A 27,550-nucleotide genomic window follows, 5' to 3' on the forward strand; every position below is an offset into this window, starting at 1 on the left:
TGCTTTTAATTTGGATTCATACCACTTTATAATGCCTTGGTAAGGCCACACTTGGAATACTGCATTCAATTTTGGTTGTCACGATGTAAAAAACATGTGGAAACTCTAGAAAGAATCCACAGAAGAGCAACCAAGATGATTAGGGGACTGGAGACTAAAACATATGAAGAACAGTTGCAGGAACTGGGTATGTCTCGTTTAATGAAAAGAAGGACTAGGGGAGACGTGATAGCAGTGATCCAATATCTCAGGGGTTGCCACAAAGAAGAGGGAGTCAAACTATTCTCCAAGGCACCTGAGAGTAGGACAAGAAGCAATGAGTGGAAACTAATCAAGGAGAGAAGCAACTTAGAACTGAGGAGAGATTTCCTGACAATTAGAACAATTAATCAGTGGAACAGAAGTTGCCTCCAGAAGTTGTGAATGCCCCAACACTGGAAGTCTTTAAGAAGATGTTGGATAGCCATTTGTCTGGAACGGTATAAGGTTTCCTGCCTAGGCAGGGGGTTGGACTAGAAGACCTCCAAGGTCCCTTCCAACTCTGCTATTGTATTATTATCATGCACAGGGGAAGCTGATGGACAGTGTGTCCCACATGATCCCTTGGAACTCTAGGATTCTATGCTGGAAATTCTGGGAGATATGAATCCATAGGCGAAATCTGGCTGATCATTCTGGACCCCCAAAGAATGGCTGAAAGGAAGAAAGGTCATGAGAATAAATCAGAGAGAGGTGGCGCAGTGGTTAAATGCAGCACTGCAGGCTACTTCAGCTGACTGCAGTTCTGCAGTTCGGCTGTTCAAATCTCACCGGCTCAGGGTTGACTCAGCCTTCCATCTTTCCGAGGTGGGTAAAATGAGGACCCGGATTGTGGGGGTGATATGCTGACTCTGTAAACCACTTAGAGAGGGCTGAAAGCCCTATGAAGTGGTATATAAGTCTAACTGCTATTGCTATAAATCTTCCAAAGATGTAACCAGCCCCATCATTTGTTTGTGGGGTGGGGATTGTTTAGTTTCTATGTGTGATGCTCTTTCCATTTTTAATTGTATCTCTCTTTGGGAATGCATAGGGTATGGGAAAAGGTGCGCACACACGCAACCCCAAGACCTGTCCAACCACAGCATAACTGTCCAAAGTTATAGAACCTGTTAAAAGCAGCGTTACCTGCTTTACCTGACTGTAACTGGTCTGGTCGCTAACGTAGCTGCAATTTTTCCCCATGCCTGTTTAATGGCATTTTTCACATTTTTATTCTCCTATCTCGCTTTGCTTTTTCTAGGGCTCTCCAAGTTCTATTGGCCAACTGGTATTGGATGGTTTCATAAAATTTGTTGAAGGTTTCGAAACAGGTTTGATGGATCATGGCATAGAAAACCACAAATAAAGTTAAAGTAAGGTCTAGTGTTGATGTCGTTCTCCTTAGTTAAGTTATATTTGCCATTCTTCTATGATCTCAAGCAGCAAATATTGCAGAGACTAGCCTAAAATCAGCCAGAGAATTTCAGTTGTTGAGTATAGACTTCAACCTGAGTCTCTCTGCTCCTAGTGTAATGGCAGGATCAACTGTCTTCCCGCCACAAGGTAAGCCTATTAAGCAGTGGAGCAGCTTGTCTTCAGCACCTGTGGGTGCTCTATCCCTGGAAGTTTTCCAGAAAAGATAGGACAATCATTTGTCCAAGATGGTATAAGGACTCCTTCCTTGGGCAGTGGGTAGGACTAGAAGACCTCTAAGATCCCTTCCAGTGGTATGATTATATATGAGTGCAAATCTAACACCATCAGCTACTCATTAAAGCAGCCATGTCTTCCTGCGGTTGCCCAGAAACTTTAAAAATGTACAGACACTTTGCATTTCCACACCCTCAAATGTATGTTTTCTGAACGTTTGCTTTCCAAAGTACAATACTACAAAATTATGCAACTGAAACCAAAGATTTCTTTAATCAAAGATTTTTTATTAATTTATTTGATTGATTTGAGTAATTGAATGAGTAGTCAAAGATTACTCCTTAATCAAAGGAAGAATTTTCTTTCATGCGAAAAATAATGTCAAAAACTGTAGCTTAGATAATATAGGGATAATTATTCTCCAATGGAAACAGAGACCTGATCTTGATAACAGAGCAATACACGACATGGTCCTGGGATAAATTCATGTTAAGAATTATATAAGAAAGATTATTATATAAAAGGGGCAGAGAAGAGCAACCGATGAGGGGATTGGAGACTAAAACATGAAGAACGCTTACAGGAATTGGGCTTGGTTAGTCTAGTGAAGAGAAGGACCAGGGGAGACATGAGTGTTCCAATATTTGAGGGGCTGCCCCAGAGAGGAAGGGGTCAAGCTATTTTCCAAGGCACTTGAAGACCAGACAAGGAATAATGGATGGAAACTGATCAAGGAGAGATTCAACCTAGAAATGAGACATTTTCTAAAATGAGAATAATCAACCAATGGAACAGAACTTGCCTTCGGAGGTTGTGGGAGCTTCATCACTGGAGGCTTTTAAAAAGAGATTGGACTGCCATTTATCAGAAATGGTGTAAGGTCTCCTGCTTGAGGATTGGACTAGATGAGCTACAGTGCAAGGTCCCTTCCAACTCTGTTAATCTGAATATAAATTTCAGATCAATATTTGGCTCATTCATTGAGGCTTGATTCTAATTATTGCCAGAGTAAAAGAATCTGAACTTTTCAAGTGCAACCCATTGGCCATTTTAGGAAAATGAGTGGTATCATCCAGCAGGTTCCAGGTTCCAATGTATAGTAGACATCGTTTACCAACTGCCTTGTTTAATGACCACTTGACATTTTGATGGTGCTGTTTAAAAAAAAGCTTTGTGACCAATTTTTGCATTGTTGCAGTGTCCTGCAGTCTTATGGTTGCCATTTGTGTGGTTCGCAACTGGCTTGCAATAAACAGAAATAATAGAGAAGACAGAAGTAATACTGTAAATCGCAGTCCCATGTTTTATTTAATAACTGGGGTGATTCTCTTAATCACTTCAGGGGAAATGACATATAAGCCCATCGAGGTCATATGGTTTTCTGCTTAGTGACTGTGGTACCTAGCAACAGACTTGCTGGTCCAAATGCGGTTGCTAAGTGAGGTCTACCTACTGTATACTGTATACTTATTTTCACATGGTTGAGTGCTCCTCATTCATATTTTTGTGACTGAGTGAAAATTTGAATCTGAGTCTCCTAAAGTCTAATCACTGCACCATACTTGATATTACTGGTATTTTCTGGCATAGTTATCTTTCATTTTACCTTTCAGTATCATGTCTCCTCATTCTCCAGCCCTATGATGCCCACTCAAATTGTCCAGTTAGTGGCTGTTTTCTATTGTCTCGAGAAAGAACAAGCCAAACTTGTTTGCTATCAGGGGTCAAGATCCTTACGAGGGAAGAGAAGAATGTGGAAAGTTGGCAAGGGGTGGGACAGGGGCAGTTGCTGAAGACAATGTGATAAGGAATTGGCCAGAAGAGTAGAAAAGGGTGTTTTTCCTTACTGACCCTGTCTTTATTTGCACCTTGGACTCTGAGGAACATCCTTTTGTCAGCTTGGGACATCTTCTCTCAAAGCACGAAGAAAGTTCTTGAGAAGAATAACCAACTTCCGTAACGATGGCTGCTTCCCTTCTACTTCTGTGCTTAATTGCTTGTAAGACCACCGCTTTAGGTGATTATTATCTTATAGAATCATAAAATCATACAGTTGGAAGGGGGTTATTTGGGGCAACTCAATGCTTTTTGGTACTCTTCGATGAAAGGAAAGATCTACCTCAATGGGCTGATGGTGCAACCTTTCTCAACCTGGTATTTTCCAAGCGTGTTCAAATACAACTCAAATGGTTATTTGTATTATTAGAAATGATGTGCCATCTCAACTATCTGTAGGATGACTTGGGGAAGATTGCCTAAAATGTCTCTTTCCTTGCTTCTCTCTCAATCATTGGTGTCATTTCCTAAGTCAAGAGTATCACCTACCATTTTGAATTAAACTTTCCAGACTAAAGATCCTGTCTCTTTTGCTCTGGGCATTAGCAGACACTTAAGTAATCTTCTTTTGTAATGAGATAGTAAAAAAAAAAGGATTAATCTTCCAATAATCTGGGCTAAGTAACTAAGTACAAGCAAAAACTGGGTGGCTCTATTCACATAATGTGCTGGATCTGCTTCCTGAATTAATCTATTTTCTGTGTTCACAAACACATCCATCCATAAATGGGAAGAAGGGGGAGGGGACCCAACAGGCTGGGCTTGGACCATACTAACCTAGCTTAAGGTTTTACTTGCCATGGTTAAGTGGATTGTGTTTAAATACAAATGTCAATACTATCAAATGAATTTGGGGAAATGTGCAGAAGAACAGCTCTGCTTTCATTTCCAAATGATATACATTCCACTTCCATGTCAGCTCTGGATAAGTGAGATGGTTGGCTAATCCTATTAGATGCTGGAAGAAGGGAGGGAGAGTGGGCAGTCAAATGGAGACTCAAATAATGTACTCAATCAGTCCAAGGGATGCTTTAAGGTTGCACAGAAATGCTCAGAATTGATACAAGGAGAGAAATTCTTGACAGCGGATAGATAATTAATCAATGGAATGGCTTGCCTTTAAAAGTTTCCCCCCCCAAACTTTTTAATTTTATTTTAGTACAAATAATCCATCTTCCATTAAACTGTGTCATCTGGGTATAAATATTTGTGCAATAACAGTTATAATTTACAATCATATTGATTATTTAATGTATTCTTAGCCTAATACCAACACATTAGATATCTGATACTTTACATCCTCTTCTTAGTTCTCTTAACTCTATTAACTATTTTCTATATTTTACTCATCTACTTTTATATCTAATTTTTATATTTATCCTCTAACCATTGATAAAATGTTTCCCATATCAAATAATAACCAGTTTGTTCTTTCTCTTTAATTGCCAGTGTTAATGTGTTCATTTCTGTACATTTTAATATTTTCGTTATCATATTTTCTTCCGTGGGAATCTCTTCACTTTTCCAGTTTTGCGCAAATACAATTCTAGCTGTGGTTATTATATGAATAATCAAATATATAGTTTCTGGTAAGATCCCCAACAGGAAAATTTCAGGTTTCAAATCAATATGTTGTTGTATCATATTTTCCAACCACTTGCATATTTTTATCCAATGTTTTTTAGCTTCTACACATGTCCACCATACATGATAATATGAGCCAGGTGTGATGACATTTCCAACATTTATCTGATTTATCTTTAAACATCTTAGCTTGCCTTGAAAGTTGTGTGTGTTACTACACTGGAGGTTTTGAAGAAGACATCAGACCATCATTTGTCTGAAGAGGTGTAGAGTTTCCTGCTTGAGCAGGAGGTTGGACTAGAAGATCTCCAAGGTCCCTTCCAACTCCGTTATTCTGTTCTGTTATTGTGTTATAGTAGATGGATAATGGTAAGGTGGACTGAATGTGATTCCAGAAATGGAAGACTTTTTATCCAAGTTAGATTTTTAGCTTTTAGGAGGGTAAAAAATGCTTTAATTTTTAATTTGGTGGTGCAGTTTTGTTTTTGTTTCTAAACTTTTGCTCCCAAGGAAATAGGACTTTGGGGCAGTAGAGGGAGGGAATTAAAGAGGGAAGCACACCTTCCTTAAAACCAAAAAACAACAACAACCCATATTAACGATACATATGTAATAAATGGACAAATGTTTTCTCTAATAGGGAGCTCCTGGACAGCCTTTCTGATTGAGGAGGCTATGAGGAGCACTACCACTGAAAGAAGGGACGTGGTGGCTCAGTGGCTAAGATGCTCAGTGTGTCACTCAGAATGGTCGGCAGTTCGGTGGTTCGAATCCCTAGCGCCGTGTAATGGCTAAGCTAGCAGTTCAAAAGCATGTAAAAATGCAAGTAGAAAAATAGGGACCACCTTTGGTGGGAAGGTAACGGCGTTTCATGCACCTTAGGCATTTAGTCGTGCCGGCCACATGAGCACAGAGACGTCTTCGGACAGCGCTGGCTTTTCCACTTTGAAACGGAGATGAGCACCGCCCCCTAGAGTCGGGAACGACTAGCACATATGTGCGAGGGGAACTTTTACCTTACCACTGTAAAAAAGGGGATACAGTGTCCTTTCCTTCCCATCCCAGGGTCCTTCAACTCAAGGGGTGCAGGCTATATAGCAGGGATCTCCAAGCTTTTCAACTGTAAGCCTGGAGGAGTTGAAATCCTCCAGGCTTAAAGTTGCCAAGGTTGGAGACCCCTGGGCTATAGTGTCCATTCTTGGTCTAGGAAGCAGAAAAAAAATAAGAATGTTGTTTTTATTGGTGAGAAATGTTCTGTTCCGTGCTTGCATTTGATTAGATGCATCATCTGTTCTTGCATTTCTGCATCACCAACTAATGTGGATGACTTCTCAATGTATTTTCAGAGGTGGTCCCCTACACTCCTCGAGTCTCGGACATGAACATGGCAGGAAAAGTCACCGTTACTACTTTTGCTTTAGAGTCACCCAAGTGTGTCTTTGACTCATTCATCAATGCCTCGGACACCATCTGGTTGGTAATAACCTTCGCTAATGGTGAGTGAATAGCCAAAATCCCAAGACATTTTATGAAGAAAATCATGTTATTTTATTCATTGGATTTCTATCTGTTAGCTCTAGAAGATAGACCCGAGCAAAAAACCCAACACCCAAGGAAAACTATAACTAAACTTTATTGAGATAGTAGTTGAATTTTGCAAGTCTTAAGTAAGCTTCTTCTCTCTTTGTCATATATTCCACTGAATCAAGAGGAACAAAGCCTGTTTCTTCCTAATGCTACCTCGTTTCCTAGGCCTGAAAGCAGTGATGGCTAATCTTTTTGGTGACAAGTGCCCAAAGTGTGCACACACACACCCCAAATGCAATGTGAGCGTCCCCCCATGCATGCACCCCATGTCCCCTCACCTATTTTTGGCTTCCAGATTGGTGCAGGAGGGCTTCCAGGCCGAAAATGGGGTGGTGGGGGCACACATGTGCGAACCCCCAAAATGCAATGCGAGCGCCCACACACACCTGCATCCTTGTGCATGCATGTGCATGTCCCCTGCATGTGCTCTGCCACCGCGCATGCGCGACAGAGACCCGAAGACCAGCTGGCCGGCGGGGGGTACACGCACATGCACAGTGGAACTAGAATGGGGCGACTGCTGACGTGCCCACAGTAAAACTTTGAGTAAAACTATGAAAGCAGCATTGTTCCACAAGCCCTGCCCCTTTGGGTCGGCCCACAATGTCCCAATGTGTGCAGAAGACGGGTGGGGTTTATGGTGCAATGCTGTGTTTGTCATTCAGCCTCACCTTCAGTTGCTGCCGCCTATGAGATAGGTTGCCACCTGAGGCACGCATGCCACAGCCTTAACGCATACTTTTGCCTTCATTGTTTCTGTTACAGCTTCTGAATATTCCCTTCCAGGCCATTTCTGTCCTTTTTTCATTATCGCCTCTGAGGGGTCTTTGGTGCTCATTGACCTTGGTGGTTTTCTTAAAGATATTTCATTAGGAAACAGTTTGGATAATGAAACATCTGCAAGAAAACCACCAAGCTCAGAGAGCATCAAGGACCTCTCATTTCAACGCCAAGCTACAAGTATTTTCCTTTATTTTCACGTTTTGATCAGGAACTCAAGGCATAGGGAGGAGGTTCCCTCGATTTTATCCCTAGAACGCCACACCTGGAAGGTGAACATCTACTGAAGCTTCCTGCTTTGAGTAAAACTATGAAAGCAGCATTGTTCCACAAGCCCTGCCCCTTTGGGTTGGCCCACAATGTCCCAATGTGTGCAGAAGACGGGTGGGGTTTATGGTGCAATGCTGCGTTTGTCATTCAGCCTCACCTTCAGTTGCTGCCGCCTATGAGATAGGTTGAACTCAGAAAGAGGGACTAGCTCAAAGCTGCCCGTTGCGATTCCATGGCTGATGGCACACAGAACCTGAGTCTTCCCAAACTTAGTCCAACACTTTAATCACTGCATTAAATGGCTTTCCCCACCCAATTAAAGATTGAAAGGAAATTTGGGCAAAGCTGGCAGAGTGTATGAGAGATTTTAATTCATTCAAATTTTAGTAATAGCACTAGCATTTAGACTTATATACCACTTCACAGTTCTTTACAGCTCTCTCTAAGTAGTTTACAATGTCAGCATATTGCCCCCAACAATCTAGATCCTCGTTTTACTGACATTGGAAGGATGGAAGGCTGAGTTAACCTTGAGCTGGTGAGAATCAAACTGCTGGCAGTCGGCAGAATTAGCCTGCAATACTGCATCTAACCACTGCGCCACCATGGCTCCTTACTTGCAATTAAAAATCTTGTTTCTGAATGTTAGTTGTTGACATGTTTCCCAGATGTGGATGCTGCCTTATTTTATTCCAGTGTTTCTCAACTATGTCAACTTGAAGAAGTGTGGATTTCAATTCCCAGAATTCATGCTGACTAGGGAATTCTGGGAATTGAAGTCCACACTTCCTCAAGTTGCCAAGGCTGAGAAACACTGCTTTATCCAGATAGATGCTAAGCAATAATTATGGCATGCTGATAGATAGTTTCACAGCGTCAAAAGGTGAGGTGCACATTTCAACTGTTTCCATAAATAGATTAATTGATTAAAGCACTCAGTGGATTAATCACTGGGGGAGCAACAATTTTAACATCTTTGTGGCTTGATAAGGAGAACACAACTGGAAAAGATTGATTGCTTTCAAGTGCTGGAATTAGCGTGACCCGTCAAAACCGTGGAGGACAAAATCGCGCTCGACGAAAGTGCGCGTTTGACGTCATCACAGCGCGATGAAAAAAATTAAAAATTGAAATAAAATTAAAATTAAAGCAAGCCGATTCACATAAAGGTAAGGGTTAGGGTTAGGGTTAGGGTTAGGGTTAGGGTTAGGGTTAGGGTTAGGTTAAGGGTTAGGGTTAGGGTTAGGGTTAGGTTAAGGGTTAGGGTTAGGTTTAGAGCGTTAGGGTTACGTTTAGCGTTAGGTTAAGGGTTAGCGTTAGGTTTAGCGTTAGGTTAAGGGTTACGTTTAGGGTTAGATTTAGGGTTAGGTTAAGGGTTAGGTTTAGGGTTAGGTTTAGGGTTAGGTTTAGGGTTAGGTTTGGGGGGGTTAGGGTAAGGTTTTCGCTTTATTTTTACATTTTTCGATCACAGCGCGATGTTTTCATCGCGCTGTGATGACGTCAAATGCGCGCTTTCGTTGAGCGCGATTTTGTCCTCCACGGTTTTGTGGTGGAACCGGAATTAGTACCTGGGAGGCACCTGGTTGTCCATTTCTGGAAACCATATGCTGGGTAAATGGCAGGTTCCCCAAACCATGGGTCTAATAGGATTCATATGAGATGGATGAGCTATTAAACCTGTGATGGCGATGCCCAAAGTGGCACATGGAGCCATGTTGCCTGGCGGTGTCGCCCGTTCCTCTTCCGGGTTTCTGGCGTGCATGTGCATGTGATGATCAACTGGCCTTTGTGCCTGTGGCAGTGCCAGAAACCGGAAGAGTTGGTCTTCCATTTTCCATCGTGAGCATGCCCGCCAGCCAGCTGTTCGGTGCGTGCACATGTGCATGCATGGCAGTAATCAGAAGACTTGCTGACCGGAAGTTCATTTTCTGGTTTGTGCATGCCCCTGGGCAGCTCCTCTTCCTTGGCCCAGCCCAGGCAAGTTTATGTGCATGCGCACGAAGTGCTCCTTTTCGGCATTTGGTGCCGTGCAAGCATGCGTGTGCTCCCTTTTTGGCACTTCGCCATCACTGTATTAAAACAATTGATTTTTGATAAGATGAACTCATCTCTGGGTCACTCTGCCTACCTTGTTTTTACATGTTCTCTCCCCACAGCCACAAGTAACTTCAAGAACCCCACATCCACACAGCAAATTCCATCGTATGAAGATTTATATACCACTTATGCCTTCATGACAATGAAATCCACCCTCTCCCAATACCCATGTACTAAAGGCAAAGCGACGAACGTGCTCCGGGTTGGCAATGAATCATCCTGCAAAAATGATGACAGCAGGACCCCCTGCAATGGTCCTCTGCCCTCTACTGGACCTTACAGGTAAAGAGGGGGTGGCATATGGCCTTCGATTTGACCCTCTGATCTCCTTAGAGGGAACCCTGGCAGGTAGAGAGGGCATCCACAAGGGAAGGGATGCTGGAAAAGTCAAAAGTGGCAATCATGATGCAAGTAAAAAGAGGCGGGGCTTTGATTGCATGGATGTGGACACCATCTTGAGGTTGGTTTCTTTGTTTGTTTTTACCGGCGATCACCTCTGAAGGCGGGATATAAAATTGATATTCTATTCTCAAGATTGGGACCTGAAAATCCTTAAGAGCAACAAACAGAAATAAGAGTTGTAGTCGTTGCAATGTAATTATGATTAATAATTATAACAATTATTAATAAAAGAAAGCAAAGGTAGTAACAGTAGCACCCTGTTTCTCTGAAAATAACAATCAACTGGAAAATAAGGCTAACATGATTTCTCAGGATGCTTGTAATATAAGCCCTATCCCCCCAAAATAAGCCCCAGTTAAGATTGTCAGCTGGACCAACACATTTAGTATCGTATTTCCCTGAAAATAAGACCCAATCGGAAAATAAGCCCTAATGTGCCTTTTGGAGCAAAAAATAATATAAGATCCGGTCTTAATTTTGGGGAAACACCATAATAGGCACTTTGGAGACAATCCCAAAACACCACTAGAGATGAGATATTCACCATCAGCTGCAAAATACAGCATTACTGGGAACAGCTTACATCCTGCACTGACAGCAATAGCACTTAGCACTTAGACTTATATACTGCTTCACAGCCCTCTCTAAGTGGTTTACAGAGTCAGCCTATTGCCCCCAGCAATCTGGGTCCTCATGATACTTTTTTTAACACTATCAACAATAACATCTGGTGGCGCAGTGGTTAAAGTGCAGTACTGCAGGCTACTTCAGCTGACTGCTAGCTACAGTTTGGCAGTTCAAATCTCACCTGGCTCAAGGTTGACTCAGCTTTCCATCCTTCCGAGGTGGGTAAAATGAGGACCGAGATTGTTGGGAGCAAGAGGCTGACTCTGTAAACTGCTTAGAGAGGTATGTAAAGCACTGTAAAGCGGTATATAAGTTTAAGTGCTATTGCTATTGGTATCTGCCTATCTCAGGTCCTTGGGAAAGGATCAGTAGTGGATAATGATAACAACAAATGCAGTCTAAAAGTATGCAACCAATAGTAATAATAACAACAACAACAATAATAATGGCACAAACCAGCAGTGGTAATTCCAGTGGTAATTGGCACACTGGGTACTATTCCAAAAGCACTGGAATTACATTTAAAACAGTTAAAAATTGACAAAATCACCATCAGTCAAATTCAAAAAGCCACACTGCTTGGATCTGCACGCATATTACGTAAATACATTACGACGTCCTAGGCCCCTGGGTGGGGCCCGACTAGTAATCAATGCCAAATCCGGCGAAACAACTGGCCGCTGTGATACAATTCTGTTGTTGCGATAATAATAATATAACACAAGGTCTGCCTATTCCAGGTCCTTAGGAAGGACTCGATAGACTTCACAAAATGCCAAATCTGTCCTAAACATCTGGCTGACGGTGTGACCAACCATAATAATAATATCCTAAAAGAAATCAAGACAGAAAATGGATAAATATCCCCTCCTTTCCACTTGGTTATCTAAGCCAACAGACCTATCGCTGTCTCAGATTGCATCCAGTCACAAATCTGCAGGGCACGTTAAGCGCAATTTAATCCTGACTAGGTTTGTTTTTATGGATGCACATGGCTTACCACATTGGCTAAGCTGGCTTCGTTTACAAGCATGGATAAGTGTGCCGTGCAAATACATTCTCAAATTCTCTTGGAAGCTATTGGACCTGACTGGCCATGAAATGTTTTTTTTTGGGGGGGGGGATGGGGATGGGGGGGGGGAAGAGAAACAAAAAACATTGGAGAATCTGGGGAACCTCACTGCAGAAACCATTTATTTGGGGGAAGGAATGGGAGGCATATAAAGTCATTAGGAGAGTGAGGATGATCAGATTTGGAGTCTTTTGTTTGCTGTATATGAAGTTAAAAAGCAGGGAAGCTTCCTTGATTACTGGACTGATAGGCAAGATGTAAATCAAAGAATGATGTCCATAATTTTAGCAAAGGCTTTTCTCTTTTCTCCTCCCTCTTTCCTTCAGTTTGAAGGGTCAGAGCAGCAATGCAACCTTTGGCTCTTTCTTTTTGGAATTTTGCAAGCTTGGGAGAATTCAGACAAAATGCATATATTTTGCAGCAGAATTTCAGCAGCCCCCCCCTTCCCCCCGGGCTGGTAGGAAGAGAAGTTTGAAGAGGCTTCCTGTTAAAGAATAGATTATTTATTTATTTATTTGTATCCCACCTTTATTACTTACTAGTAACTCAAGGCGGCAAACATATGCAACACACCTTCTTCCTCCTCCTATTTTCCCCAGAACACCAACCCTATGAGGTGGGTTGGGCTGAGAGAGAATGACTGGCTGAGGCTTTAACCATGAGACCAAACTCTCTCTTAATGCTGTAGGGCGTTAGCACCCATCCCCCTCCTAGAAGAATGAAATATTCTAGGAAATATTAAAAAGGCAGAATATTATATTTCCCTGGATGAGAAAAGGAGAAACATGTTTTAAAAGACAAAGCAGCTCCCTGCAGCTCCCTGCCCCCCGCCCTTCAGCTCCAGGGTGATGGGATTAAGGCATGGTCCTCAGGACATGATAGGATTAGCCCTATACCCATTTCACCACATGGCACCTGGGAAGATTACATCACCCAGCAAGGCTCAACCAAGCCTGGGACACTGACAGTCTACAAAGTTAGCTAAGACACACACACCCCGCCCCCTGGGAGTCTGACAGCCAATGGGATACATTTCTTGTACAGGAACAGGAAACTCTAAGGTAGGGCCCAAGAGAGTGTATAAATATATTCCTCTCTCCACTCCATATGCTCTTTTTTGCCCAGAACCTCAAGCCATGTGGTCCTGTCCCAGGGGTGGGTTTCTCGCCCCGTTCCAACCGGGTAGGTTGAAATGGGGCTGGCGGCGTCCTCGTGCACGCGCGCAGCGCACGCATGCGTACTAGCATCTGTGCGATGCTCCAGCTGCTCCTGGAGGATCGCGCAGGTGCTGTATGCGTTCTGCGCATGCGTGGAAGCGCAGAACTTGTCAAAACCGGGTAAGGAATGCGGGCGGGCGGGTGGGCCCTTCGCCGTTCCCGGAAGTTACTTACTTCCGGGTTTGCCGACGAACCGGTTCGCGGGGACCGCCGCGAACCGGTTGAAACCCATCCCTGTCTTGTCCACCATTAAACCATCTTTCCAAACACCCTCCATGTTTCCAGGGTCTTTTTCCCCACTTGGAACTGAACCTAGGTGAACATTTCTTCCAACAATGCAATTAAGATATTTATTTTTAAGTCATATTTGCCTGCAGAGATACAAACAAAACTTCCTGCAGCATTTTATGATTGAGAGACTTTGATTATGTTCTATTTTTAAACCCACCCGCCCGCCTACCCCGCTCCGCATAGCCAATTTTCTTAACCAACTGCATTCATTGATCTTTTTCTGTAAAATTTCCAATTGGAGAGAAGTAAATATTTGGGGTGAGCAGCTACTTCTCCAAAAACTTCTTTAGAGGGAAGGGCGTAAAAAAAAAATCGTCAAGCTGATGGCCATAACTCATTGATTGAAGGCCCCCCCCCCCGCTTTTTACCCATGTCAAAAAATCAAGATGGCAGCCATAACCATGCAATCAAAACCACACCCTTTTTATATCCCTCTGATTGCACAGTTATAGCTGCCATTTTTTAAACCTTTTTTGATACCCTGAGATACTCCGACCTACATCTGCCTTAGAAATTAAGGAAGAATGAAACCAAATGTCACAATTCTGGGGAAAAACAACAAGGGGGAAAAAACTATTGATTCTGAAGCTGGAGGTATAACCAGTTTTCAACACCTGGGGGCGGGGGGCATCCCTTGAGAAAACAGCCATGGGAATGCAGACCCATTCAACCAGACTTTCCACCCTGTAAGAGAATGGAATGAAGTCAAGAGGCAGGAAGGTTTCCGCAGGCTTGAATAATACAAAAGGAAGTTACAGCTCTGATCAGATAATGATGGGTTTTGTAGCTACAGAGCCTCAGAGGGCAGAGGTGTGTGTGTATTTCTTGTTCTGGTTCCTTCCAGGAATCCCAAGGGGTTGCGTGACATCCGTAAATGGGACGAAGGCTTCTGATATTTCAAAAGTTGTTATTGGACTATTTATATTTTGTTTGAGATTGTGAAAGTTTGGGTAAATTCCATTTTTTCAAATATCTGTTGTGGCCCGCCAGTGGCCAGCAGAGCTGGCAGCTGACTCAGACAGTGAGGAGGTTGGGGAGGAACATGAGCCAGTCTTGGAATCTGTGGAAGGCTCTGATGAGGGCTTTGTGTCGGAGGCAGAGAGGGGGCCAGAGCCGCATGCCAGTTATCAGCTGCCTTCAGAGTCAGACATCAGTCAGGCAGATGAACAGCTGGAGCCTGTTCCCAGTGGGCACATGCACAGAGTTGCCAGACAAACTGGGCTAAAGAACAGGGGTCGACTTGGGAGTAAGGCCACAGGTGGACGATGAATGGCCCTTCCCAGAGGAAATAAAAGAGGAATGAAAGGGGAGTGGAGTTTGCAGGAGACAATTAATTCGCTTAATTCATTCGTAACTTTCCGACACTCCTAGACAAGTTATGTAGATATTGGTCTGTCAGTTCTCCAAGCCAGATAAGGTCTGTGACTGTAAATCCTCCCTTGAAAAACTTTGCCGGATGTGAATGAGCAGAATTCACAATAAATTAATAAAAGGGGTTTTTATCGGAACAAGGAGTTTGCTTCATGCTCCTGGGAAGCCTCAGACAGAACGATATCCATCAATCTTTTCCAGGGAGACTTTCTATGTTTTTCATACAAAATCAAATAAAGTCATGGGAGGATTTTTAAATCCCCACATTATGTGTTAACATAGCCTCCCCTTTAATCAATCATTCAATCCAAATCTTGGAAAGGGGCCAATATTACTTCCAAAAGGACAAGATTTATCTTCAATCAAGAATTATAGAACAATTTAATTGTTGAATAAGGATTATAAAATATTGATCACAATATTAATTATTGTTATTAATTTTTACATTATTATTAATATTATTAATATTAAGCTGGTAGCTTAAAGAAAAATTTGCAGTTTTTCATTCAGGATGGTCATGATCAAAGCAGCCCAAAATAGATTGGTCCTCTGTTCTCTTTCTGGACCTACCTCCCTGTTTTGTTCATTCACCATTATGTCCAACACCTTGACAGTTTTAACCAAATTCTATGGACACACCTGGTCATTAATTGAGTTGATATGCACTTGGAATATCACTGATATTTCTTTCCATTCCTTCTCCCAGTTTTTTAATTTCACTTTATACTTTTCAGAGTAAAATTCCTCGCCATGAACTCCTCGGGTTCGACAGCAGAAACAAGATGGTCTTCCCCGATCTGGCTGAATAAAGGTATGTAAGAAGAGGAATTTGCTGCCCATTAAAAAGCTGAGAAATGTATGGTAATGTAAAGTTTTGTGGACCTGGGAAATAATGGGAGTTGCATCGGGTTGGAAAAAGCTATTCTAGAAGACAGAAATAATCTCCATTGTGAAGACCCGGGACGTGGTACAAAGGCAACACAGCCAGAGAACTAGTATGAGTCCCTTTATTAATACCAACTGCTAGGACTCTCCATAACATCTCTTCCAACTACTGAGGTCATGTTTTTTTCCTCACATGTATGTTTTCATTCTGTAATCTTTAACCCACTCACTCTCAAACTACAATTAATATATAGAATAAGTGACCTAGTGTGATGTAGTGATTAATGTGTTGCACAAGGGCTGGGGAGATCTAAGCTCAAGTCTACTCTTGTACTTGGACCTCACTGTTCACTGGAAGACTTTCTCTTCGTTGTAGGGTTATTTTTATGAGGATAAAAAGGAAGGAGATCCCCATGCATCCATATATGTCTGAGACAGAGATGGGTTCCTACCTATTCGGTCTGGTTCAGCCGAATAAGTAGTAACTCCGGTGGACACATGACTGTACTGGTTCTATGATCGGCGGTGCCATCTTGATTTTGTGTTCTGCACATTTTAAAATCTTCATTTTAAAAATGTAAATTTTATTCATTTTTTAATGTTGTGCACATGTGCAGATCATTTTAAATGAAAATGCACACGGATTTTTTTTTTTACTACCGAACCAGTAGTAATGGCAGCCGGAACCCACCCTGGTCTTAGAGCAAAGGAAGAAATGATAAGTTGTGTGTCCTAATATCATGATGCAACCCTAGGATTTACATATTGGTGTCCAATCATAGGGCCAAGTGTGAAAGAGCAGTGTTTGCATTGTGAAGTCACCACACACACTCTGTCCATTTTTTGTCATGGTGGCCAGCTATTCTGTTCTATGTACGTAAGCCACTTGATCCCAGGAACAAAAGGAAGACCACAATCTAACAAATAAACTAATACGGCCAATTGGAAAGAAGATAAAACCAGAGGTTCATTGGTTAGATAAAAGCCATGATCGCATCAATGCATCAGCCTTCACATACACAAATTAAGTAATTTGTGCCAGGCATATTGCATAATCTGGATCATTTACATGATTATGTCCAGACATATGTTATTCCTCCCTCCCTATCAGATAGCAATTTCATTAATGAATAGTGTTATATATCATCATTCTTCTCAGCTGAAATCTGGAAAACAATAGACACTTGGCCTGGACGACGTAGTGGAGACATGATTGTCATCACTGTCATTCTCTCTGCTCTCTGTGGAATTGTCACCATTGGCTTCTTGAGCACCGTCTGTTATGAATGGTAAGTACCCACACCTAGAACCTTGGTGCTGCAAATGACAAGTGATCATCCTCGCTTCAGCCAGAGAAAGATGAGGTGTTGGAGTCCTAAAACAGTAGACAAGGTTGAAGGGTGAAAACAATGCTGAAGACAGTTGCATAAATATAGTGGAGGCAGGGGAGGCCAACCAGTACTGGGAAGCCCAGAGAGCTCTTAACTTCTGGGTCATTCCTTCCTCCACATCAGGGGTATCAAACTCAAGGCCTGGGAACCAGATCTAGCCTGTGGGGTGCTTAGATCTGGTTCACGGGGCTACCCTGCAAACAGTGAAGGACCGGCCTGCGGTGCCTCTGCCAATGAAAAATGGAGCTCGTGCAGGTCATGTGTGGCTCTCCTGAGCTCCTTTTATGCTGGCAGAGGGCAGTGGTGAGTTGCAGGCAGTATGTCCCGGTATGTGCATACCAGAGCCAGCCCGGAGCACCGGATACCATTCCGGTACGGTGCTCTGGAGGGCCCACCCGCCTGCCTGAGCTCCTTACCGGAGTTTAAAGGCTTTTGTGCTTCCGTGCAGGCGCATGGCGCATACAGCGCCTACGTGACACTCCACGTAGCAGCTGGAGCATCGCAGAGGCACTTGAATGCATGCACGCACATGCGCATGCGTGCGTGCTGCATGCATCCATGAGGATGCCGCTGACTCCGTTCCAACCATACCGGTTTGAACGGGATTTGAAACCCACCACTGGCAGAGAGTTGGAGGAGACCATTGCAGTTGAAAACAGAGCTCAGGAGCCCATTTTCACTGCCCGAGCACTTGAGCTGTCACAGGTGCCCCTGACATGAGTGACGTTGAGTTGGCCACACCCACCTGGCCTCTCCCTCCCCCCTCGAGGTCAAATACAGCCCTGATGCAGCACTCAATGAAATCGAGTTTGGCACCCCTGCTCCAGAGGTGGGTTGCTCCCAGTTCGTCTCAGATTGGGTGAACCGTTAGTGGCGGTGGCGGGAGGCTCTGCCCACCCACCCGAACACTTCTGCGCATGTGCGTGAACAAACCGGTAATTTAAAAAATGGAAACCCACCACTGCCCTGCTCCACACCTTTCATGTGGGATAGGCAACCTATCTGAGCTGCAGAGATCCAGCTGACCACCAGATGGTGGCAAAAACTTATCTGTATACAGAAAACTTTTGAATTTTCCAAGAAAGCCCAAAGATCATCTCTTTAAGGTACTGTATTTTTCGGAGTATAAGACACACCTTTTTTCCTCAAAAAAGAGGGTGAAAATCTGGGTGCGTCTTATACACTGAATACAGCATTTTTGGCCTCCCAAAGCCCTTCACCAAAATGGCCATGCATAGCCTTTAGGAGGCTTCCATAGTGCTCCTGGGATCTGGGAAGGGAAGAAATGAGTGAAAAATGGGCCATTTTTTGCCTCTCCCCCCGCCAGCCTGCAGGATCACTCTACAAGCCTCCTAAAGGCTATTCAATCATGCCCTTTTTCTGACAAAAAACAGTCCTGTTTTTGCGAAAAACCAGCCAATTTTGGGAGGTATGCAGAGTGCAAAAACTTTTTTTAAAAAATTTGCCTCTTCAAAATCTTGGTCTGTCTTATACTTTGGTGTGTCTTATACTCTGAAAAATATGGTAGATAAGGTTTGAACACCAAATGAATGAATACTAAAGCTACATTTATTATAGGGTTACAATAGCAGTATCTTGCAAGTCTAAAAACACTGACCTTGGAGGTCTTCTAGTGACTCGTCCCGTGGTGGCTAACCTCTTTGTCCTAGTGTGCTGAAAGTGTGTGAGCGTGTATGCGTGTCCACACCCATAATGCAATGAGTATGTGACACCTCCCTGCACACCCCACCCACATGGATGCACATGTGACACACACCCCACGCTCCACCGTGCATGCACACATGCTACCCCTGCCACCCTGAAGCCTCCTGGGAACAAAAACGGGCCTTGAGGCGGAGGGCGCACCGGACTCCCCCCACATGATTCCCTGCACATGCGCACGGATCTCCCCCATGTGTGGCAGAGACCTGAAAATCCGCTGGTTAGTGGGAGGAATATGCGCATGCCCAGTGGATCTGAGCTGGGCAATGGCTCGTGTGCCCGTGGAGAGGGCTTGGCATGCCCCCTGAGGCACATGTATCCAATCCCCTGCTCAAGCAGGAATCCTGATACCGTTTCAAACAAATGGTTGTGCAATATTTTCCTAAAACCTTCTTTCCAATATTCTTTCTTTAAAACCTCCAGTGTTCGAGCACCAACTGGAGGCAAGCCATTCCAGTGGTCAATTGTTCTCTCTGTCAGAAAATTTCTCCTTACTTCTAGGTTGCTTCTCCCCTTGATTAGTTTCCACCCATTAACTTCTTGTCCTGCCCTCAGGTGCTTTCGAGAATAGACTGACTTCCCCTCTTCTTCTTTAATGCAGCTCCTCAAATATTAGAATACTGTAATCATGTCATCCCTAGTCCTTCTTTTCATTAGACTACCTTGATTGCGAGGGACACGGTGGCAGCTCAGTGGCTAAGACACTGAGCTTGTTGATCAAAAAGGTCGGCAGTTCGAATCCCTAGCACCGTATAACAGAGTGAGCTTCGGTTACTTGTCCCAGCTTCTGCTAACCTAGCAGTTTGAAAGCATGTAAAAATGCAAGTAGAAAAATAGGAACCACCTTTGGTGGGAAGGTAACAGCGTTCCGTGCGCCTTCGGCATTTAGTCATGCCGGCCACATGACCACAGTCACATCTTCAGACAGCGCTGGCTCTTGGGCTTTAAAACAGAGATGACCACCGCCCCCTAGAGTCGGGAACGACCAGCACTTTTACCCTTATCCATGTTTACATTGGGAAGTTGACCAAAGAGCAGTTGAGGTCATTGTAGCATTGACCCAGGTCCTTGGGGAAACCTTACTTAATTCCCACTCAGCAGTTTGAAAGCATGTAAAAATGCAAGTAGAAAAATAGGAACCACCTTTGGTAGGAAGGTAACAGTTTTCCATGCACCATTGGCATGGAGTCATGCCAGCCACATGACCGCGGAGGCATCTTCGGACAGCGCTGGCTCTTCGGCTTTGAAACGGAGATGAGCACTGCCCCCTAGAGTTGGGAATGACTAGCACATATGTGCAAGGGGAACCTTTACCTGTACCTTACCTTGATTGCAGGACTTGCATTTACCCCGTTAAGAGGTTTTCTGAATGGGGAGCACGGGTGGCATTTGAGGGTCCTTCTTAACTCTAATGGAGGAAACCATTGCAAGGTTTAAGGCCACTTCTGCACTGCTGGCAGGAGAAAGAAGCACTAATGAGATCAGGTATCTCTCCGTAAGGGAATCAACAGAGCCAAGTGCTGGCTAGGACTGTACAGGTAGTCCTCGATTTACGACCACAATTGAGCCCAAAATTTCTGTCCTTAAGTGAGACATTTGTTAAGTGGGTTTTGCCTCATTTTGACTTTCCTTGCCACAGTTGAAATTACTGCAGTTGATTAGTAGTAAACCAGTTGTTAAGTGAATCTGGTTTCCCCATTGACTCTGCTTGTCAGAAGTTCACAAAAGGGGATCACACAACCTTGGGACACAGCAACGGTTATAAGTCTGAACCAGTTGCCGAGCATCTGAATTCTGATCACCTGACCACAGGGATGCTGCAAAGGTCATAACTATGAAAAAAGGGTCATGTCAGATTTTTCAGTGTCGTTTTAACTTTGAACAGTCGCTAAATGAACTGTTGTAAATTGAGGACTACCTGTATAATCTGGGGGTTTGATTATTTGATCCCTTCTATATAGTGAGGGATGCGGTGGCTCAGTGGCCAAGATGCTGAGCTTGTCGATCAGAAGATTGGCAGTTCAGCGGTTCGAATCCCTAGTGCCGCAAAACGGAGTGAGCTCCTGTAACTTGTCCCAGCTTCTGCCAACCTAGCAGTTCGAAAGCATGTAAAAATGCAAGTAGAAAAATTGGAGCCACCATTGGTGGGAAGGTATCAGCATTCCGTGCGCCTTCGGCAAGTAAAGTGGTGCCGGCCACATGACCATGGAGACGGCTTTGGACAGCGCTGGCTCTTCGGCTTTGAAACGGAGATGAGCACCGCCCCCTAGAGTTGGGAACGACTAGCACTTATGTGCGAGGGGAACCTTTACCCTTACCTGTATACAGTGAGGAGGGTCAAAAGATAGAGACCATGACTGTGCAACTGAACATCTAAAAAAAAAAGTTAGGGATTTGACCAGCTTGGCTTTTTGACCTTTCTGCTCACATCACTGAATCCAAGTGAGAATTAAATCATATTCCCTCTGCCACTATCAATGATTGGCAAGATAATACGGTACAGTGGTCCCAGGACTGAAGACATTGAGGTCAAGTTCGTGTTATATCATTGGATGACTTTAGTCAAGTTTCAGCATATTTTAGTTCCCTGAGCCCTTTTTACGTGGGGGAGGGGGGTGGAATAAAAGGACAGGGATAAACATGTGGCCTCCATCTCATGGAAAACTAAGGATGGTCCATCAAAAAAATAAATTAACATGCAGCCGCTTCCCTGCTCAAGCCAATTTCCTTTTTTTGACAGCTTCAAGCGTTGGCGCCACGATCCATCCGAGAATCAAGAGGAGCAGCGCCCGGACCCTTTCCAAGGAAGCAGCTATGACACCCACCACATTCCCCCTGCCCCACCTGTGCCCTCTCCTCCACCACCTGCTGCAGATATGCCTGGCCCTCATCTCACCCCTTAATCTTCATAAAACCTACAACTGCACCAACAGCCCCCTAACTGGATCTCTGTGCCTTTCCATGGCAGTCAGACCCCACTCACACCCACAACCTATTGAGCCTCGGTGGCGCAGAGGTTAGTGTGCAGTACTGCAGGCTACTTCTGCTGACTGCCGGCTGCCTGCAGTTTGGCAGTTCAAATCTCACCAGGCTCAAGGTTGACTCAGCCTTCCATCCTTCCGAGGTGGGTAAAATGAGGACCCAAAATTGTTGGGGGCAATAGGCTGACTCTGTAAACTGCTTAGAGAGGTCTGTAAAGCACTGTAAAGCAGTATATAAGTTTAAGTGCTATTGCTATTGCTATTGCTTGCTGCTACATGCAATAAATGCTCCATGTGTTGTCATCTCCTTGGCTTTTCGTAGCAGCATTCTGGCCAAGAGGATGCAATAACAATCAAAACTGGCTCTGCCCAATCAGGAAATGCATTTGCAGGTGGTCCTCGACTTACAACCATTTGTTTAGCAACCAGTCAGTGTTACAATGGCCCTGGGAAAAGCAACTTACGGTTGCTCCTCAGACTTACAACTGTTACAACCTCGCGGTGGTGTGATCAAAATTCAGGCACTTAGCAACTGGCACGTATTTATGATGGTTGCCTATGTATCCTGGGGGGTCCTATGATCACCGTTTGCAGCCTTCCCAGCCAGCTTCTGACAAGCAAAGTCAATGGGGGAGGGCAGATTTGCTTAACGACTGTCTGATTCGCCAAACAACTGTGATGATTTGCTTAACAAATGGGTAAAAAAAAAAAGGTTAAAAAATTGGGCATGGCTTATTTAACAATCATCTTGTTTAGCAGTGGAAAGTCTGGTCCCCCTTGTGTTCATAAGGATTACCTGTACCTTAATATGAGGTTGGAGCAGCTGGGTTGGAGCCAAGCCTTTGCTTGGGCAACCACAAGATTCTGGCTTTGCTTGCTTGGCTCATATATATTTCCCTCCTCCTCCTCCTCCAGTTTCCCAGGCTGCCTCCGTGGGTCTGTTCTGATCTAGGCTTCCCCAAAAAGCACAAGGCAGAGTCCTGGTCCCGACAAAAACTCTTTTATTAAACAAATGTGAATTCCTCTCGTTCACATTCAGCAAGGCCTGGCAAACAGTCTTTCAAAGGAGTAATTATGACTACAGACCTTATCTACCTTGGAAAACAGCCATGTAAATATTTTTCAAATGAGGTGCTGGGCAAGAAAAGACTGGGCACAGAGTCTCTGAGATTCACGGACAGATCTTCACGCTCTTGAAACGAATCTAACCATGGAACAAATGAATTGTTTCCTGCAAAAGTCCACTCCCCTTTCACTCCCCTTTTATTTCCTATGGGGGGGGGGGCAATCACTTTCCCACCCGTGGCTTTACTCCCAAGTCGACCCTGATTTCTGAGTTGTCCTTTTATTCTGGCAGCTCTGCCCATGCGCACACTGGGAATAGGCTCCAGCTGTTCCTCTGCCTCACTGCTGTCTAGCTCTGTAGACACCTGATCACTGCCAGATGGCCTCGGCCCGGTCTCTGCCTCCGATGCAAAGCCCTCGTCCGAGCTTTCCCCTGCCTCCAGGACTGGCCCATGCGCCTCCCCAACCTCCTCACTATCTAACTCTGCTGCCAGCTCTGCTGGCCGCTAGTGGGCCACCACAGCAGTGGTGGGTTTCAAAAAATTTTCGAACCTACTCTGTGGGCGTGGCCTCCTTTGTGGGAGTGGCTTGCTGGCCATGTGACCTGGTGGGAGTGGCTTGCCGGCCATGTGTTTTCTTTCTCTCTCTCTCTCTCTCTCTCTCTCTCTCTCTCTCTCTCTCTCTGTCGTTCCTTTTGTCTCTGTCCCTTTTTCCTTTTTTTCTTTCATCTCTCACTTTTTCTTTCTTTCTTTTTTCTTTCTTTCTTTCTTCCTTTCTTTCTCTTTCTCTGTGTGAATCTGTGTGTGTGTGTGTGTGTGTGTCAGTGGTGGGTTTCAAAAAATTTTGGAACCTCTTCTGTAGGTGTGGCCTGCTTTCCGGGTCCACTGGTGGAACCTCTTCTAACCAGTTCGGTAGATTTGACGAACCGGTTCTACCGAACTGGTGCGAACTGGCAGGAACCCACCTCTGCACCACAGGGTCTGCCAACTGACTCTCACAGGCTTTCTGCAAATGCTGGCAATACGGCTGCTTCCGAACTCCCATCTTTTGCCGATATTACTGTTTCTCAGCCTTGACAGCTTTAAGATGTGTGAACTTTAATTTCCTGACAAGAACAGAAGATTATGGCTTAGAGCAAGTCTTCAAGGGCAGTGTTTCACATTGTGTGGACTTCAACTCCCAGAATTCCTTACCTGGCATGCTGCCTGAGGAATTCTGGGAGCTGGCCCATCTTCAAGCTGTCAAGATTCAGAAATGCTAGTCTACTTTAATGAGGTCTTCATCAATCCTGAAAGTCAGCGGGTGACTTTGGGCAGATCTTCATAGGTTTGAGGTTTATTAGGATTTGTATGCCGCCCACTCTCGAGAGACTCAGGGCGGATGCATGCATAGCTCAATACAACATACCTCATAGGGCTGCCATTGTAGAGAAAATAGGAGGTGGAAACATGATGCATGCCTCCTATACAGAAATAAAGCAAGATGTAAACAAAAACAAAATAAATCAGATGCTTATTCTCCTCACATAATATGTTACGTTTCGTTGATGTTTCTATATAAATATATATATGAATCACGAGGGCAGTGGATTCTGTACATATTTCCTTTGTGATTGTGTATAGCTGTATATCTCCTGTTCAACATGTTTTCAAATTAATGAATTATCTTGTTTTTATGGAACACCTTTACAAGCCAAAGCAAAAAAAATAATAATCTTCAGAGATCATTTTCTATGATAATATTATATCACAGATTTTGCTTTCTGGAGTCTTTCCCCACAATTGAATGAAAGCCTATCTTTGAGGAGAACAACAAACATTGAGACCTTAAATGGTGCCATATTCTCTTTATAAAAAACATGGTGGCTCAGTAGCTAAGATGCTGAGCTTGTCAATCAGGAAGGTCGGCAGTTCGGTGGTACGAATCCCTAGCATCACATAACAGAGTGAGCTCCTGCTACTTGTCCTGCTTCTGCCAACCTAGCAGTTGGCAAGCATGTAAAAATGCAAGTAGAAAAATAGGGACCACCTTTGGTGGGAAGATAACAGCGTTCCATGCGCCTTCAGCATTCAGTCATGCCAGCCACATGACCACAGAGACATCTTCGGACAGCGCTGGCTCTTCGGCTTTGAAATGGAGATGAGCACCGCCCCCTAGAGTCAGGAACGACTAGCATCTATGTGCGAGGGGAACCTTTACCTTTACCTTATTCTCTTTATAATGAAAACAATGTTTTTATTTATTGATATACATATCAAATTTGGAGATCGCCCATCTCACTCACAAAGCGACTCTGGGTGATGTAGAATTAAAACACAAAACATAAGAACCATAAATCATATAAATATCATATTCATGCAGACATAGATCTTTAAAATTCATAGCCAACACCTTGAATTGAACCTGCAATCAAACGACCACCAAAGCAACAAGCAGCAGAAGTGTGACACATATCATTTGTGGGGCACCAAGTTTTTGCTACCTTCAAGATGCCTCCAGTTTAATTTGCTATGTGGACCTGTAGATCTCTCCAGCTTTCCATCTACAAGAAATCCATTCCTGCTGTATACAATGTCTACTTTGGGTTTATTTTTAACCCCCACCCCACCCCCAGTTAAAATAGGGAATCTGATGCATTTCAGTCCCTTATTTTATATATCTGTATATTTGGCCTTATTGAAGTTTTGATGTATTTTGTAGTAATAATCTCCTCTGTTGGTTTAAAAGAGAAAGTGATTCTTTTGGTTAGATACCAGCTATTCTCCAAATATGCTGAACTTAATAATTAGCATAAGGCAAGGGTAAGGTAAAGGTTCCCCTCGCACATATGTGCTAATCATTCCTGAATCTAGGGGAAGGTGCTCATCTCCATTTCAAAGCCAAAGAGCCAGTGCTGTCCGAAGACATCTCTGTGGTCATGTGGCCAGCATGACTAAACACCGAAGGAGCATGGAACGCTGTTACCTTCCCACCAAAGTGGTTCCTATTTTTCTACTTGCATTTTTTACGTGCTTTCAAACTGCTAGGTTGGCAGAAGCTGGGACAAGTAATGGGAGCTCACTCCGTTACATGGCATTAGGTATTCAAACCGCTGAACTGATCCATCCTTGTTAGCATGGTTAATGTTGGTGTGTGTCTGTGTGTGTGTGTGTGTCTCTGTGCGTGTGCATGCACAACTGGCTTAGCATGATGTGTAAAGCCAACATCTATGATTAATTTATGATTCAACCAATTCAGTAGCCTCATTAAGTGTGTTACAGTATATGAACATCGCAAACAACTGCCTGGGCTATTTGCCTATAGGCCACACACACATGATATTTGTGGTGCAACCCGATGTTGCACATTGATTAGTTTTAACAAAATAAAATAAAATGGGGAAAGGGAACCAGATGGCTTCTGCACCAGAGACAAATCCCTTGTGTGTCTAATCACCCTGGGTCAAATAAAGTATTCAATTCAATTCAATTTTCTATCCTTTTTTGTTCTCTGCAGATTTTTGGACATAATGAAGTTTAAATGTTAAGTTTTTCAACCCTCATGGACATTTTTGAGAGGTGGGGCAGAATATCAATTGAAGCATCCTCTGGAATAAGTCTTTATATGGACTGCAGCTTATATGGAGGTCATTTTTTCCCCACTGAAACCCGAAATAATTCTTAGGGTTGTGCCTGAATTGATGAGTAATGATTGTCCTGAATGAAAAACATTGATTCATTTGAATCCTGAAGCACAGTTGACACGCATACCTTCAAAACATTTGCCACTCCCCACATGTCTTCTGCTATATGACAAATAGAAATAGAAATTACTTCTGAAACTACTGGACTCAAGGGTGAACAATGGCCAAGTGTGTTCCTTTCCATTCTTTTTCTATAGCATCTTTGTCTGTCCGTCTCTCTGTATGTGGGGGGGGTCTCTCCCCCTCTCTTTCTTTCTTTCTTTCTTTCCATTTCTTTTTTCTTTCTTTTTCCTTTTTCTTACTCTTTCTCTTTGTCTCTCCCTCTCCCTGCCCCCCTCTGTCTCGCTCTCTCCCTTCCCCACTTTCTTTCTCCATTTCTTTTTTCTTTTCTTTCTTTCTTTCTCTCTCTCTTTCTGTCTCTTTTTTCTTTCTATTTCTCTCTTTATTTCTTTCTCTTTCTTTCTTTCTTTCTTTCTTTCTTCTTATTACTCTTTCTCTCTTTTTCTCTCCCTCCCCCTCTCTGTCTGTCCCTCTCTTTGTCCCCCCTCTCTTTCTTTCTCTTTTTCTTTCTCTTTCTTTTTCTCTCTCTCTTTCTCTCTTTCTCCTTCTTCTTACTTTCTCTCTTTCTCTCTCCCCCGTCCCCCTCTGTCTGTCCCTCTCTCTGTCTCCCCCCTCTCTTTTTTCTCTTTCTCTCTCCTTTTCTTTCTCTTTCTCTGTCTCTTTTCTCTCTCTCTTTTTTTCTTTCTTTTTCTTTTTCTCTTTCTTCTTCTTCTTACTCTTTCTGTCTTTCTCTCTCCCTCCCTTCCTCTCCCTTTTCCTCTCTCCTTCCACCCTCTCTCTCCCCCCCCACTCTCTCTCTTTCTCTCTCTCTCTCTCACACACACACACACACACTCATAAAGTTGGAATTCACTGCTCACTGCAGGAAACCAAATCAAATCCAAAGCAAGAATAGTCTAGTGGCTGCCCCTGCTTGAATACACATATCAAACAAAGGAGAAACATCAATCTCTTTGGAT

At 43.7% G+C, this 27,550-nt stretch overlaps 1 protein-coding gene across 1 annotated transcript; it reads left to right on the forward strand.

Annotated features, from left to right (window-relative positions):
* Positions 1–1,553: 1,553 nt before the first annotated feature.
* On the forward strand, positions 1,554–21,706 carry UPK3B (uroplakin 3B). The gene is made up of 6 exons (XM_032216116.1): positions 1,554–1,584; positions 6,438–6,587; positions 9,885–10,107; positions 15,540–15,616; positions 16,850–16,979; positions 21,544–21,706. Exons 1-6 carry the CDS (start codon positions 1,554–1,556, stop codon positions 21,704–21,706), a joined length of 774 nt encoding a protein of 257 aa, XP_032072007.1.
* Positions 21,707–27,550: the final 5,844 nt, after the last annotated feature.

This window comes from Thamnophis elegans, chromosome 4 (assembly GCF_009769535.1).
Source record: "Thamnophis elegans isolate rThaEle1 chromosome 4, rThaEle1.pri, whole genome shotgun sequence".
NCBI classification, from domain to species: domain Eukaryota; kingdom Metazoa; phylum Chordata; class Lepidosauria; order Squamata; family Colubridae; genus Thamnophis; species Thamnophis elegans.